The 14,664-nt window shown below is 42.3% G+C and overlaps 2 protein-coding genes across 2 annotated transcripts; both read right to left on the reverse strand.

The window, feature by feature from the left end:
* On the reverse strand, positions 1 to 936 carry LOC119254319 (olfactory receptor 4D11-like). Its single transcript, XM_037521427.1, has one exon. It carries the CDS (start codon positions 934 to 936, stop codon positions 1 to 3), a length of 936 nt encoding a protein of 311 aa, XP_037377324.1.
* Positions 937 to 12,720: 11,784 nt separating this feature from the next.
* Positions 12,721 to 13,677, reverse strand: LOC119254154 (olfactory receptor 4D11-like). Its single transcript, XM_037521279.1, has one exon. It carries the CDS (start codon positions 13,675 to 13,677, stop codon positions 12,721 to 12,723), a length of 957 nt encoding a protein of 318 aa, XP_037377176.1.
* Between the last annotated feature and the right edge of the window lie 987 nt (positions 13,678 to 14,664).

Below are 14,664 nucleotides of genomic sequence, written 5' to 3' on the forward strand. Positions count from 1 at the left end.
CTATTCCTTCTTGGAAGGCCCGAGTCTTTGCTTCAGCCTCCTCATGGCTGACTTCATCTCCTGGTTCCTCAGGGTGTAGATTAAGGGGTTCAGCAGCGGGGAGATGACGGTGAAGATGACGGAGATGACCTTGTCAGTGGGGAGGGCAGTGAAGGGCCGGGCATACACGTAGATGCAGGGCACAAAGTGCAGGGTGACCACCGTGATGTGGGCGGTGCAGGTGGAGATGGCTTTCCTCCTGCCCTCCCCGGCCTGAGACCTCAGCATCCTTAGGATGAACGTGTAGGACAACAGCAGGAAAATGAACCACAGGGTGGAGATCAGGCCGTTGTTGGAAATCATGAGCAGCTCGATAACAAAGGTGTCGGTGCAGGCGAGTTTGAGGACCTGGGGGACGTCACAGTAGAAGCCGTCAACCACGTTGGGTCCACAGAAGGGAAGCGGAAGCAACAGGGAAATCTGTACAATGGAATGGACAAAGCCCCCCACCCAGGAGGCCACAATGAGGGCCGAGCAGCGCCCCCTACTCATGATGGTGACGTAGTGCAGGGGCTTGGAGATGGCCATGTAGCGGTCCAGGGCCATGACAGAGAGAGAAAAAACATCTGCTCCACCGAGGAGGTGGAAGAAGAAGATCTGGGTCATGCAGCCCTGGAAGGAGATGGTCTTCCTCCGGGACAGCAGGTCCACGAGGACCTTGGGGGCAGTGATGGAGGAGAAGCAGATGTCCAGGACAGAGAGATTGCGGAGCAGGAAGTACATGGGGGTGTGCAGGCGAGCCTCGTAGATCACGGTGACCATGATGAGGAGGTTTCCCATCACGATTGCCGCGTACACCAGGAATAGGAAAAGAAATAAGACCAAGCTCAGCTCCTGGGACTGGGTCAGCCCTTGAAAAATAAATTCTTTCACCCTTGTGTCATTTGCCAGCCCCATTGAGTCAAGTTCTTTTTCTTCAAGTACCTGGGGAGAAAACACTCTTGTTAGAGAAAACATATCAAAACCAGAGAAGTGTGAGTTAGATGGTTTTGGGTGCTTTGGAGGTTATTTCAGTCGGTGTTTTCTTTTTGGGCAAGAATGCCCGCAAGTCAGCGAGTTATCCTAGTCCCAAGAGCCCATCAAGGTGAGTTTCCACAGGTGCGATGAACAGATGCACCTAAATCAGGGTGTTCATAAAATTCTTCCTAAAACATTTTACATTTACATAATTTGACATGCGCTATACCTTTCTTGAAAATCCACTGAGTGCCCTGGCAAGTGAAGAGACTAGATTTTCTTTCAACGAATACATATTCATGTGTCTAATTGTTAGGAAGTGGAAACAGCGGGGGAAATTATAAAATGCTCTATAGTTTCTGGAAGCCTGAAACTTCCCTGTCCTCATTTGCTGTCATAGATTCCCCACTTGCCATAGTCTGGCCAGAGCTTGATGATTCCAGGTGGCTGACATTAAGTCAAGGAAACAGCCAACCAAAGAGTTTACAGTTTATTTCCTCCCTGGACTAACAGCTTTGCAGCAGCTGAGATCAATCGAGCCCATCACTGTTTCTACTTTCTCTCTCTTCTCTTTGATGTCTCGTTCCCTTTTCAACATGGTCCAAGACGGGCTTGGCAACTTCTCTATGGTCCCTGCTCCTTAACACGCTCTTAGCTGGGGTTTTATCACTCTGGCCACTCACAGTGGGTTTCTTCTCTCGGCCTCCTTCCTTGCCTTCCCCTCCATTAACATCTGTTACTTCACTGGTAGGGGACACAGTCTCAGTTTGTCACGAGTTAAAATGTGTGTGATAGTGTTTGCTTCCAAGACTGTGAAGTTTGAACAGGCTTGTTTCATCTATTTGGTCTGAGTTCACTGCAGACCACACTCCCCCCTGTATGATGCCAACTGATATTTTGCACAGAACCCATCTTCCGTACAACATTATTTTGGAAAGATTGGCAAAAATTCACAGTTTACTCTGTTCCCACAACATAGCATCCTTTGAAATGATTACAGCTATTATCCAATCTAGCATTTAAAAAATAGATGTGTTCCATACAATGGAATATTATTTGGAGATAAAAAGAAATGGGCTCTTAAGGCATGACAGAGGGGAGGCATCTTATATGCATGTTACCGAGTGGGGAAGGCACTTACTGTATGATTCTGACTATGTGATACTCTGGAAAAGACAAAACTATTGTAAAAAGCTGAGTGGTTGCCAGAGACTGGGGTGTAGAAGTGGGGAGAGGTGACTAAGTAAGGTTAGGGGGATTTTTACAGCAGTGATACCCTAATAATTTGTCAATACCTATGGAATGTACAAGACTCAGCCCTAATGCAAAGTACGGATTTTAGTTAATAATAATGTGTCTTTGTTAGTCCATCAATTATTAATTGATTAATGCAAGATGTTAACAATATTGGAAAGTGGCGATGGTAGGGGGAGAGGGATATGTATAACTTTTCTGCATTTTCTGTTTAATTTTTCTGTAAATATAAAATTGCTCCAAGAAATCAAATCTATTCATTTTTTTTAAAAAGCAGCTATACCAAAAATAATGATCAACATTCTGGAGCATTACAATGCTCTCCTAATAGAGGTCCTAATGCCATTAATTTATAGACTGGCATTTTCCAACTTTAATAGATATAAATAAAAATACATTCCCCAGCAAAACCACTCAGCAACTCCAAACCCACTCCCCAAATAAAAAGCAGATGCACCAAAGGAAAAAACAATTAAGAACATTTTCCCCTTATTTGGATTATGAAACTTCATTTTTTGATAAATCCTAGTTCAATGCTTTCCTCCTGCTGTCCACCTTTTTAAAGGAGACCATTTACAGTACTTGCTACCTGGGCATTAGCAGGCATCTGGGTATTGTGGTTTTGCCAAGCTTCTTATAATGAAATTGCCCTCTGCAGCTTTTTAAAAAATCAACTTTGAAAAACAAAAAAAACACAAAAAAAAAATAAAATAAATCAACTTGTATGGAAACAACCGAAAAGACCCATGAATGAGCAGCGGGTTAAGAAGACGAGGTACATGAACACACTGGAATACGACTCAGCCATACAAAAGATGAAATCTTACCATTTGCAGCAACATGGGTGGAGCTGGAGGGGATGATGCTAAGTGGAATAAGTCAGAAGAAGAAAGACAAATAGATGGTTTCATTCGTATGTGGAACAGAGAGAAAACAAAGCAAAAGAACAAAACTAAACCAGAACAAACCTTAGAAATAAGACTGCAGAAAGGAGGCCACTAGAGAGGGAGGGTGGGTGGGGAGTGGGGAGCATAGTGAAGAGGGGGCTCAGTGTTCTAGGGTGAAGGACGGCGGGTGACATGCATCTGGAGCTGTGAACCTGTCCCATCTCTGGGAGAGGCCTGAGCAGTTCTGAAATGGTCTTGCGATGGTGAGCTGCATCTCTGCAACTCAGATGTCTCTCTCAAGCACCCAGGAGGCATTCCTTTGAATTTAGTCACAAGGAAGGGTCTCTGCTCCCTGGCTCTGCAGGAGGATCGAACTTTGACTTCAGTCACTCCAGCAGGAGGACGTAACAGCCCCACTGCCTTACACTGGCTCTTGGCAGATTTTCATTTCTCTGTCTGCAGAGTCCCTGCTCTCCCCGCTCCCTCAGGCTCTCTTATTTATTTATTTTAAAAGATTTATTTATGCATACAAGAGCTGGGGTACAGGCCAGAGGTGTGGGGGGTGAGAGGATTCACCAGAGACAGAGTGGGGAGCAGAACAGGCAGATCTACTGTAATACACTGCTGAGGGGAGAGCAGGAGAGACAGGAGAGGTCTGCTGCGCCATGTGGGTCAGCTCCCTGGCCAAGGATGGAACTCAGGCTGCAGTGGCTGCCAATAACTTGATAGCACTGAGACTAACCCCTGCACGACCAGGGAGGCCCAGATTCCCTTTTAAAATACCCAGTCATTTCTGAGCAAGCCCCAGAGTTACTGAACAGTCTTTTTCACGGCTTTCACTCACGCCCACCTGTGCCTCTCTTCGACTCCCCTTTGTACGTCTGCCCTCCACACTCTGTCCAAAGGGAGCAGCACTGGGTCCCTCTGTACACACAGAGCTCCCCAGCTCATGGAGGCCTCACCTTTGCATGGAACAGAACAGCTCCTTTCCTAGCTTTCCTCCTAGTCTCTCTCTGTCGAGGCCCAAGCAACTTAAAGCTATTTTTTTTGATGAACTCCCAATGATTTATGAGTCCATCAATCACTCTTAGAGGATTTCATTATTTTCAAAGTGTTTTTAGCCTTTGAAAGGGACAGGTACTTTCTTTAAAGTATATATTAATTGTTAAAAGATTATTAGAACACAGGCAATTTGTTACATAATGCCTAGAGAATTTTTGTTTAAACCATGGTCAGAAGTGACGTTGGATAAAGCAGCTGGGGAAGTGTGAGCTTCCATGCCTTCGTGGAACCACAGCGGAAATTTTATTTTTATTTTTTATTTTTTTATTATTTATTTAGGCATATAAGAGCTGGGGTACAGGCCAGAGATGCAGGGGGTGTGAGAGGATTCACCAGAGACAGAGTGGGGAGTAGAACAGGCAGATCGACGGAAATACACTGTTGAGGGGAGCAGTGGGCGAGACAGGAGAGGTCAGCTGCTCCATGCACAGTGGAAATTTTAAAAGCATCTAAACTCCAGGAAGTTCAGTCTTTTCATTAGTGAAATGGAAACACTCATTATGTCAAGCCTTTTTGAGAGTAGGAAATGTTCACTCAGCACCATAACAATATTTAAAAACTACCCAATCAGTCGTTTTTTAACATGCACTGGGTAGTCAGAATGAGAGAATTCACTCCAGAGCTATGCTGAGAGCAATCTATCCTCTTCGGTGGAGAGCCAAAAAGAGGTTGCAGCTTTGCAACCCAGCTCACCGCACCGCCCAGCATAACAATATTAAGTGGACTCATCAAGAAAAAAAATAGTTTTGATTACCCAACGCATATTTTCTTTACTTAAAAATTTTTAATTATTAAACTAAAAGAAAATAAACATTTGTTTCACTCTCAAAAAACAAATGGACCCAGTGATTTGGGTGATTTATAGGCTTTTGGAGCTCACTCGATTATTTTAAATAACGTTTGATCTCAATGACCTTGTGACTAGTCTAAGATTGTGTTCTGTCCATTTCCACAGTCACCCCTCAGCCCACCATCAAGCTCATTGTTTCCTGATAGTTAACTGTAAGTTGGTTAGTGGTGGCAGGATGAGCAGTTGAGAACAGGGTTTCCAGGGGACAGTTTAGGGTAGTGGTTAAGAAGAGGCTTCAGAACCCAAATGGATGAGGTTCTGGGCAGAATTGGCTGTGAAAGTGATCAAATCGCAATTCTACCAAAACGCTTGCTTGTGTTCTTCCGTGCACATGATGCATGCAGAGCCAGGACACAGGAGAGGGAGACCGGGCCAGTGAGACTGCCTGTGTGTGTATGTTTGGAACAAAAAAGAAGAAAACAGAGACAGTGTTTATAAGTTTGTTTTTGTTTTTTTGGCAAGACCAAACTCAAGACCCAAGTGCTTCTTTTTAAATACGCACAGGGAAAGCCATCAATAAAACAGGTTTATTGATATTTATAGTCTCCAATTTGAGGGGACCCCAACGCAATTGTGCCCTAATGTTGCCCCATCTTGCAAAGAAACTGACCTTCTTTCAATGTCCTTCAAGGCACCTTCTTAATTTTGAAGAAGTAACGGCTCCATTCTGCATCATTAAAGACTTTCGTTTTAGTAGACATCGCCCTCAACCTTTCAGGAACACTGTTAACATTCAAAACCTTTCTGAAAGCTGCGTGGTCAGCATCGGTGGTGCAGGGGCTCACACGGTCAGACATGCAACACACACCAGCAATTGACAACATGACAAAGTGATCTCGCTTCAAGTCCCGCAGTTCAATTCCCTACCCAAGAAGTAGGACTGGCCATTTGGTTGCACATACTGACCTCAAGCGTCACTCGTTGTAAGGATGTTCCCCTTTAAGGCAGACAGACAAGTGAGGGTTGGCTGGATCAGTCGCCTCTCTCCTAGCACTGGGGGCACCGGGCAGGCTCCACCATGGCCGCTGTCCTCCTACCACGCTGCCCCAGTGCCCCTGCCGGGAGCATCTAGCCTCAGCCCCGGATCTGAAGGCAGGATCACTGAGGGGAATACTTTTGGTTGTGATTGTTGACTTGAGTAGCCAGGGTTTCCTGTTGGGATGAAGCTCCCTTGAGTGTTATTAACATGTCAAACGTGTACTGAAGCCGTGTGCAAGAACGCACATTTTGGTTTTCAAATTCTCCTAATGTAAAAGGGAGGAGCTGAATCCTCATAGACCTTGTGATCTGAGCCCACTCTGCTGGAAGAGCTCATAGGGGACAAGCAGGAGTCTGTCTCCTGAAGAGGTAGGAACTCAGGGAAAAGCATAGAATTCCCAGTGGGATAGTTCATCCCTTTGCATTATTATTTTCTTAAACAGATGGTTTGTTTATTGTGTTAGTAATTGACATAATCAGAAGCATGGTAGACCGGGAAATGCACTTTTTTTCTTGTTTTTAACCAAATTTCTCATATGAAGAGACGAGAAAGCAAAGGATGTGTTGGGAGTGTGCATTCACCAGTGAATTATTGTGAAATATATTTTGAGACTATTTACATACCATGCTCCAGACACTATGGTGTCAGAGGCCCTCAAAACAAAGAAATCCATTTTCTCCTTCAATGTCATGCATGAAGCCTCATCTGGTGCCATAGATCTATAGATAATCTTACTTGGTTGTTGCTCACGCCAACCTCATGGAACTTGTAATTGGCAAGATCCCTATTCTATCTTCAGCACCTGCTCTCCACCATTGGGGTGTGAACTTTAGATGGGAAAATCTTCAGGTGGTAATTATTTAAATTATTCCCATTATAGAATCAGGGACGCTTACTTTGGGTGTGTTTGCTTGATTAATATGTGATGACTTCGTGAAAGAACTGCTTTAATCCCAATACCCAAGCCCCAATATGATCTAACACAAGTCTCATCTCTTTTCAAAGCGACAGAACAGGTGTGTGGTGGGAATACCTGAGTTTATATAATTTTTGTTTCTTGATTTACAATATTATTTAGACAGTGATATTTTCATGGGTAGTTGTATGAAGTAACACAGAAATATTGTATTTGAACCCAATTCCCCAATTATTATTTCAATATATATATATGTATCCAAACATCCCTGTACACCTTAAATATGTAAAATATATATCTTAAATATGTAAAAGTACTTTTATCATATATTTGACCTCAATAGACCTAGGAAAAAACCTCAACAGATCTAGAAAAAAACAACTGCACTGGGATAAAATTGTCTGAGTAAAGTTTGGTTCCATTTTCTGTATTTCTTCCAAGGCTGCATTGTCAATATCCACTAGTCCACTGACAATGATTCCCCTGCTTCCTTTTGTCACATGGAACCTTTTTACATATTTTTACATGCTGATCAGACGCTTGAAATCACGTGTCTCTTATAGTAGAAATAGAGAAATTCATTAAAATCCTTGATCTAAACACATGTCATTGGACAGACCAACAGTTGCAAAGGTGGTGAGACAGAGTAAGCCCCAATCTAGCCCTGCTCAGAAGTTCTGAGGTGCTTCCAGAACCTCCTCATGGCTGACTTCATCTCCTGGTTCCTCAGGGTGTAGATAATGGGGTTCAGCAGCCGGGAGGTGACGGTGAAGGTGACCGAGATGACAGTGTGCTAATAACTGAGAGATCTTTTTAGTAAGACAAGTTCCCTTGAAGGTGCCAGAAGAGTAGCTAACATGAGTATGAAAGTCGTAAACTGTGAATCTACAATGGCTAGAACCATCTATGCTTCAGAGCGCTTCTGATATTAAAAAAATAAATTTAAATAAAACTTGAAAGCTAAAATGAGCTAAAGAAAATATACTCTATTTTTTTTTAAATAATAAATTTTATTTTTATATTCCCCATACATTTGCAACCCCCCCATTCTGACCCAATCCCTCCCCTCCCGCCCCCCACTCCCCAAAAACTGTCTCTGGTTCATAGTTTTTTGTTGATTTTGATTTTCACTTTCTTATAGTTATTCATTTTCCTGGTCCCTTATTTAAGTTTGTCTAGATTCCTGCTATGAGTGAGACCATCCGGTATTTTTCTTTTTCTTTCTGGCTTATTTCGCTGAGCATGATCCCTTCCAGCGCCATCCATGTTGCTGCAAATGGCATGTGTTTATCTTTTTTGAATGCTGAGTAATATTCCATGGTGTATATGTACCACATCTTCCAAAGAAATACCTTTTTTAAAAAAAATTATGCTAAGAATATAAAAATAAGAGCTACCCTCAACATAAGATTTTAAGAACACAGGACAGCACTGTTACCTACAGCCAGAATGTTCTGCGGCAAGTCTGTAGCACAGGGTTATCAGGTGTCACAGATGCGACCCTTGCTCGAGTGTGGGCGTCCTGCTTCTGAGAGGTGCCACATCCATGGACCAGCCACACCCTCCTTCTTCTCAGATCAAAGTTAAGAAAATAGAAGGATCACACAGTGAGGAGAAGCATTGGTATCGATTGGACAATGCCTTTTTTTATAAGCTCTTTTGACCATTCTTAGGACATTTTCCAATTATCATTTCTTCCTCCTTAGACTTAGAAGTAAACAGCGTCATCTTCCATTGCACGAGGATGCAGGGAGCCATCGTCCAGGTGTTCACGACCTGACGGAAGTAGATGTTTGTGGAAATCAGTGAAGGGGAGGTGTGTTCAGCTGTAAATGTGTCATGAGAGGGAAGAAGTGGGCTTGGTGGGGGGTGGTGCCAGGAGACATCAGGATTCCTGAGGAGCAAACAGCTACTGTCTTCTGAGTCCTTACTATGTGTGAAGAGGAATGAAAAGTTGATTTATTTTGTTTTCACCAACATCCTTTTGAATGTTATCTTCATATGAAATATGTTATAAATCTATGTTTGGCTAAAGGAAACAGGAAGAAAGAAGCTGTTTGTTCCCTTTCAGTCCTATATTAGAGCCTGATTTTATATAAGAATTTTGAAAAGGGCTGTCTGAAGCCCACCCTTCGGCAGATGGAGCTCTGGAAACTCAGTTTTCATTGACTTCAGTCTGAGGCGGCATCACCAAGAAGCACTTCTGAGGGTTGTGACACTTCCCTGAGCCCAAGTCTCACCCCACACAGCCCACATTTTGGATCCTTCTTGCTAGATCCTTTTTCTTAATTGTTCAGACCCGCCTTTGTTTCTGTCACTGAGCAGACCATCTTGGGTCTGTAGCCTTCGCTGTACCTGGAAAACATCAAAGCAGACCATTTAGACATAATCACTGGTACTTCAGTTCATCACACAAAATGTAACCTAAGTCGAAGTTTAATGTCTCCACTTCATTTCTGTGAACCGGAAACTCCAACTACAAATTATATCCCACCACGTACAGTGAATAGCAGAACTCTTGGTGTCAGTAATTCTTGAAAATTTTGTCTCTGAAGGTAAATCCTTTGGAAGACTAAGTATCTTAGTGATCTTGCTACTCCTTCAAGACAGAAAGGGCAGACTCAAAGAGTCACATCTTCCAGTGTCTCTGCCTTATGAACAAATCTCTTAATCTGAGGTCTAATATATGAATTTCAAAGGTAAATAATACTGAACAAGGAACTGGAAGTCAAGTGCCTAATTCTGCTGTTGGTGACAGAGTTTCAATGGGAATTATTAAAAAGTTACCAAGACATGCACATGTACACACACACACACACTTTGATTGGTGCCCAAATTACTTAGTAGCAGTAGTACTATTAAGTAGCACCCATGGCTCAATCAGAATTTTGTTAAAACATGCCAAATTCAGTGCCCAAGAGGCCTACAAGGTCCAATTTTCATGCTTTGCAATTCTCAGAGGACACGGTATATGAGTGAGTTTCAATTGCATTGCCTAAAAGAGAACTGGACACATTCTTTGTTACTCCTCCAGTTTGGAATTAAAGTCAGGGTGATTATAAACTCACAATGTTGCTAGATGTCTCCACAGCAACACACAAGAGTTAGCTGATGCTTGGGAATACACCAGTTTATTCCTAGATACTTTAACCTTTGATACTATTGCAAATGTGGTTGTTTTCTTTATTTCTTTTTCTGATAGTGATTGTATACAAACACCACTGATTTTTGTGCATTGATTTTGTACCAGCAATTTTACTGAAATTATTTCTTATTCTATCTGTATTTTTTTTGGTAGTTGTCCTCTTCCACTAAATTCATCTGTCTACTCTTCCATTTTGAAGGAATCCTGTGGTTATACTGGGCCTGTCTGGATATACCAGGATAATATCCCTATTTAAATTTTAGCTCATTAGCCATCTTAATCCTACGTGCATTCTTTTATTTTAGTGAGGCTCAACTATTCTTGGGGTTAAGATGTGAATATCTTGGGGATTATCTGCCTATCACGCCCCTCTCTTGTTTAGTTTCTCTATGTTTTCAATCATTCTGAAATCTCTAAACTCTGAATGTCAAGATTTTTAGAAAGTTATTTGATAGTAAAATATGATCTGACCTGAACTCATTTTGTGATAAAGTTTGATCTGCATTGATGTGAGGCCTTGCATAGTTTATACGGATTACACTTAGTGGGAATATTTACACTTTTTCCTAAAGGTGTTTGGATTCTCTCCCTGGGTGAGATGGGTAACATGCAACACATGCATTGTATTATCTTTCTAAAATCTAAGAAATTTTACATTCTAAAACCTATCTAGTCCCAATAAAGTAAAATAAGAAAATGTGGTCATAGATCATCATCACCATCACCATTAGTTGTCTGTATTTATTTTTCTTTTAATTATAATTTTGGGTTATATTTTTACTCTTTCATATGTGCACTTGTTCCAATAACCCTCCACCAAACTTCCTATGCCAATGCCTCATTTACTTTCTTTTCCCTTCCCCTCCTCTTTCCCATTTCCTCTGATAACCAGTAAAATTTTCACTACGTCTAAGATTTATTTTGCCAGTGTACGTTTTTTGTTTGTACTCCACAGATAAGTGAAACCATTTAGTATCTTTCACTTTCTGATTTTTTTCATTTAACATAATCACCTGGAAGTCCACCCAAAAAGCACGGTTTCATCTTTTTAACAGCTGTGTAGTATTCCATCGAGTATATATCCCATATTTTCTTTATCCAGTCATCTGTGGTTGGACACTTAGTTTGGTTCAATGACTTGGCAATTGTGGACAGTGCTGCTCTGAACACAGGTATGCATACATCTTTTCTCATTAGACCTTTCATATTCTTTGAGTAACTATCTAGCAGAGGTATTGCTGGATCATTTCAGATTTCCTTCAGAAGGAGAGAGAAAAATAAATCTCCTCCTGAATACAATTATGCTTAGTTTAGGTGTCTTAATTATCTGTCTGGATAGGCTTACAATACCGGCTTAATGGAACACTGCAGAGATGTTTGTATATGCAAAACCAGTCATTTCCTTGCAATGTTTCTGTTCTACAGTGTGCATGGGTCTTAACAATCATTTTAATCTAACATTTGACTTGATGTCATACACACAAAGAGTATGAAATCATAGTGCATGAATTCAGTCCTTTCCATTTCCTTTGGCCTCCGTGAAGAAATAACTGTTCAGGAAATAAAGTCAATTTTAAATATAAAAAACGAATATTAAGTAGAATTTGGTAACTTCTTCTTACATAAAATTATTGCCTTCCATTTGATAGATTCAAGCAACACTTAAGATTCAACCAACTAACCTTATGGGTTAGGCGCTTTTCTAGAGACTGGGACTAAAAAGGAGAATGATATCTCCAAATTTGGGGTGTTTTATGGGGTCTTTTTGACACACCATGGTAAAGGAAACAATAAAGAAGTACACAAAGAAAATAGAGAAGCATTTATTGGGTTGCCATAGCTTTTTTGTTCATCTAGTCAAACTAGCTTGTGCCCAAGGCAGTGATGTGAGCAAGAAGGCAGAAAGCTCCAGAATCTTGCCATTGTTGTCCTTATATATCAGGGTTCACAAGATCAGGCTGTGTAGTTTCCATGTCACATCCAACTCTGATAAAGTCACGGGGAGTGAAGTCAATGGACAGCCTTAAGAGCTAAGACAATAGCTACCAAATGGGAGCTGCGGGGGGTCACACCGGTGTATATAAAACATAGGTCCAACATTGCTGAAAAGCCAGGAGTTATAGAGAAGGATTGCAAGCAGCATCTGGTACACACCATCTATTTAAATAACAGTCATAGGGTAACTGTGGCTGGAGGTCTGCTGTGCTGAGATCGAGGTCCCTGTTGCCTGCTGCACATCTGGGCATCACAGAGTTGTCATTCAGCCCATTGCCTGGATACCAAGAACTTTTATTATATATCATGTTTGTACCTAACTTGCTGTTGATTATTCTTTAAGGACTATGTTCTGCCTCCTTATTTTCCCGCGGTGTTTCTTCTTAATACCAGTGTTCCCAATTGCTGAGCATTGCCTTCCACTCCCTGCAACTTCATCAGAATTGGATGTGACATGGGAACTACTCAGCCTGATCTTGTAAATCCCTGATATATAATGACAACAATGGCAAGAATCTGTGCCATCCTGTTATAGTTAATTGTGTAGGTCTGATTGAGGTCAGATATATGACAGCTAATAGTTACCAAAAAGTTTCAGTTATATTCTTTTATGCTTATCCACACTTTACAGTGAGGCTAGTCCCTTTCAGAAAGCACAAATCTTCTTTTCAGTTTCCTCATGGCTGACTTCATCTCTTGGTTCCGCAGGGTGTAGATAATGGGGTTCAGGACAGGGATGATGATAGTAAAGGTGATGGACACAGCTCTGTCCATGGGGAGGGCAGTGAAGGGCCGGGCATACACGTAGATGCAGGGCACAAAGTGCAGGGTGACCACTGTGATGTGAGCGGTGCAGGTGGAGATGGCTTTCCTCTTGCCCTCCCCGGTGTGAGATCTCAGCATCAGCAAGATGACCGTGTAGGACACAAGAAGGAGGACAAACCACAGGGTAGTGATCAGGCCATTGTTGGAAATCATGAGCAGCTCGATAACAAAGGTGTCGGTGCAGGCGAGTTTGAGGACCTGGGGGACGTCACAGTAGAAGCCGTCAACCACGTTGGGTCCACAGAAGGGAAGCGGAAGCAACAGGGAAATCTGTACAATGGAATGGACAAAGCCCCCCACCCAGGAGGCCACAATGAGGGCCGAGCAGCGCCCCCTACTCATGATGGTGACGTAGTGCAGGGGCTTGGAGATGGCCATGTAGCGGTCCAGGGCCATGACAGAGAGAGAAAAAATGTCTGCTCCACCGAGGAGGTGGAAGAAGAAGATTTGGGTCATGCAGCCCTGGAAGGAGATGGTCTTCCTCCGGGACAGCAGGTCCACGAGGACCTTGGGGGCAGTGATGGAGGAGAAGCAGATGTCCAGGACAGAGAGATTGCGGAGCAGGAAGTACATGGGGGTGTGCAGGCGAGCCTCGTAGGTCACGGTGACCATGATGGCAACATTTGCTAAGACAGTTGTTACATAAACTATAGATAAAAAGAAAAATAAGAGGAAGCTTAGCTCTTGAGACTGGGTGACTCCACAAAAAATAAATTCAGACACTCTGGTATGATTTTGGGGCTCATGAGATGATATTTCTTCTTCCATGTTGGAAGAAGCTTTGAAGGAAATAATGATATTATGAGCAATGAAATCAACATACACACTTATGGCTTCTTTTGGGGTTATCAATCTTATTCTTCATGAACTTGCAGGTTACCCAAGGAAATCATTCAGTTCTATTGCTCGGCTCCCTCATTCGTAGAAGTCATGGTTTCGACTAGATTGTTTCTTTCCTACTGTACACAATCATGGTCTTTAGGTTCTATTGAGGCCCACCCTTACACGTCGCTGAGGAAGACTTCTTGGAAGGAGTCGCGAGTTCCTTATACTTTCATGAATCAGAGAGGCAGGTTTTATTCACATTTCATTGTGTTTCCATGGCTGAAAGACCAGTGAATACATCAAGTTTCAAATGCCTTTCAGCAACAGTATGACAGGGATCAATTTACACAGTGTATTATAGTTTTAAAAATTACAATACATTTTCCTACCATCCCTCTGATATTAGGGGGGAAGTTTTTGTCATTCTTACTTCAGTGATACAAAAGCTGACCTCAGTCAGCATATACCAATTTCCAAAGGTCATTCAGAACAACAGTGGCAGAGGGGAGGTGACACAAATTTCTCTTGGTTCTTAGTTTCAGAACTTTTCTACTACATCTTTTGGAATGTATAAATGAATAATTTGTTAAAGAAACTCTTTATAGAATTTTCCTCCATGGTGGGTTTCATCGGCCCCTCATTTTCCTCTCTCCATCACAGCCCAACTTCAGACACTGCCTTCTTTACCTTTCAGAAATGACGAGTCTCTTCGATTTTTTACTTCATGTCATGGATTCTCAGGAGTGGAGTTTAACTGGAAGATGGTGATGGAGACGGTTCTGTGTACAAAAGAGACAGCAAAGGCCTAGGCAGGCATATGTACAGAAGGGGCATAAAGGCAAGTCCCCACTGCGCTGCAGGTGACACAGGTACCTGTGCCTCTCCTACAGAACGTAAGCAGTTTCCAGTGTTTCTTGTGTTTCTGGGTGG

This window comes from Talpa occidentalis, unplaced genomic scaffold, assembly GCF_014898055.3.
Source record: "Talpa occidentalis isolate TD23 unplaced genomic scaffold, MPIMG_talOcc4v2.1 talOcc4.3, whole genome shotgun sequence".
Taxonomy (NCBI): Eukaryota; Metazoa; Chordata; class Mammalia; order Eulipotyphla; family Talpidae; genus Talpa; species Talpa occidentalis.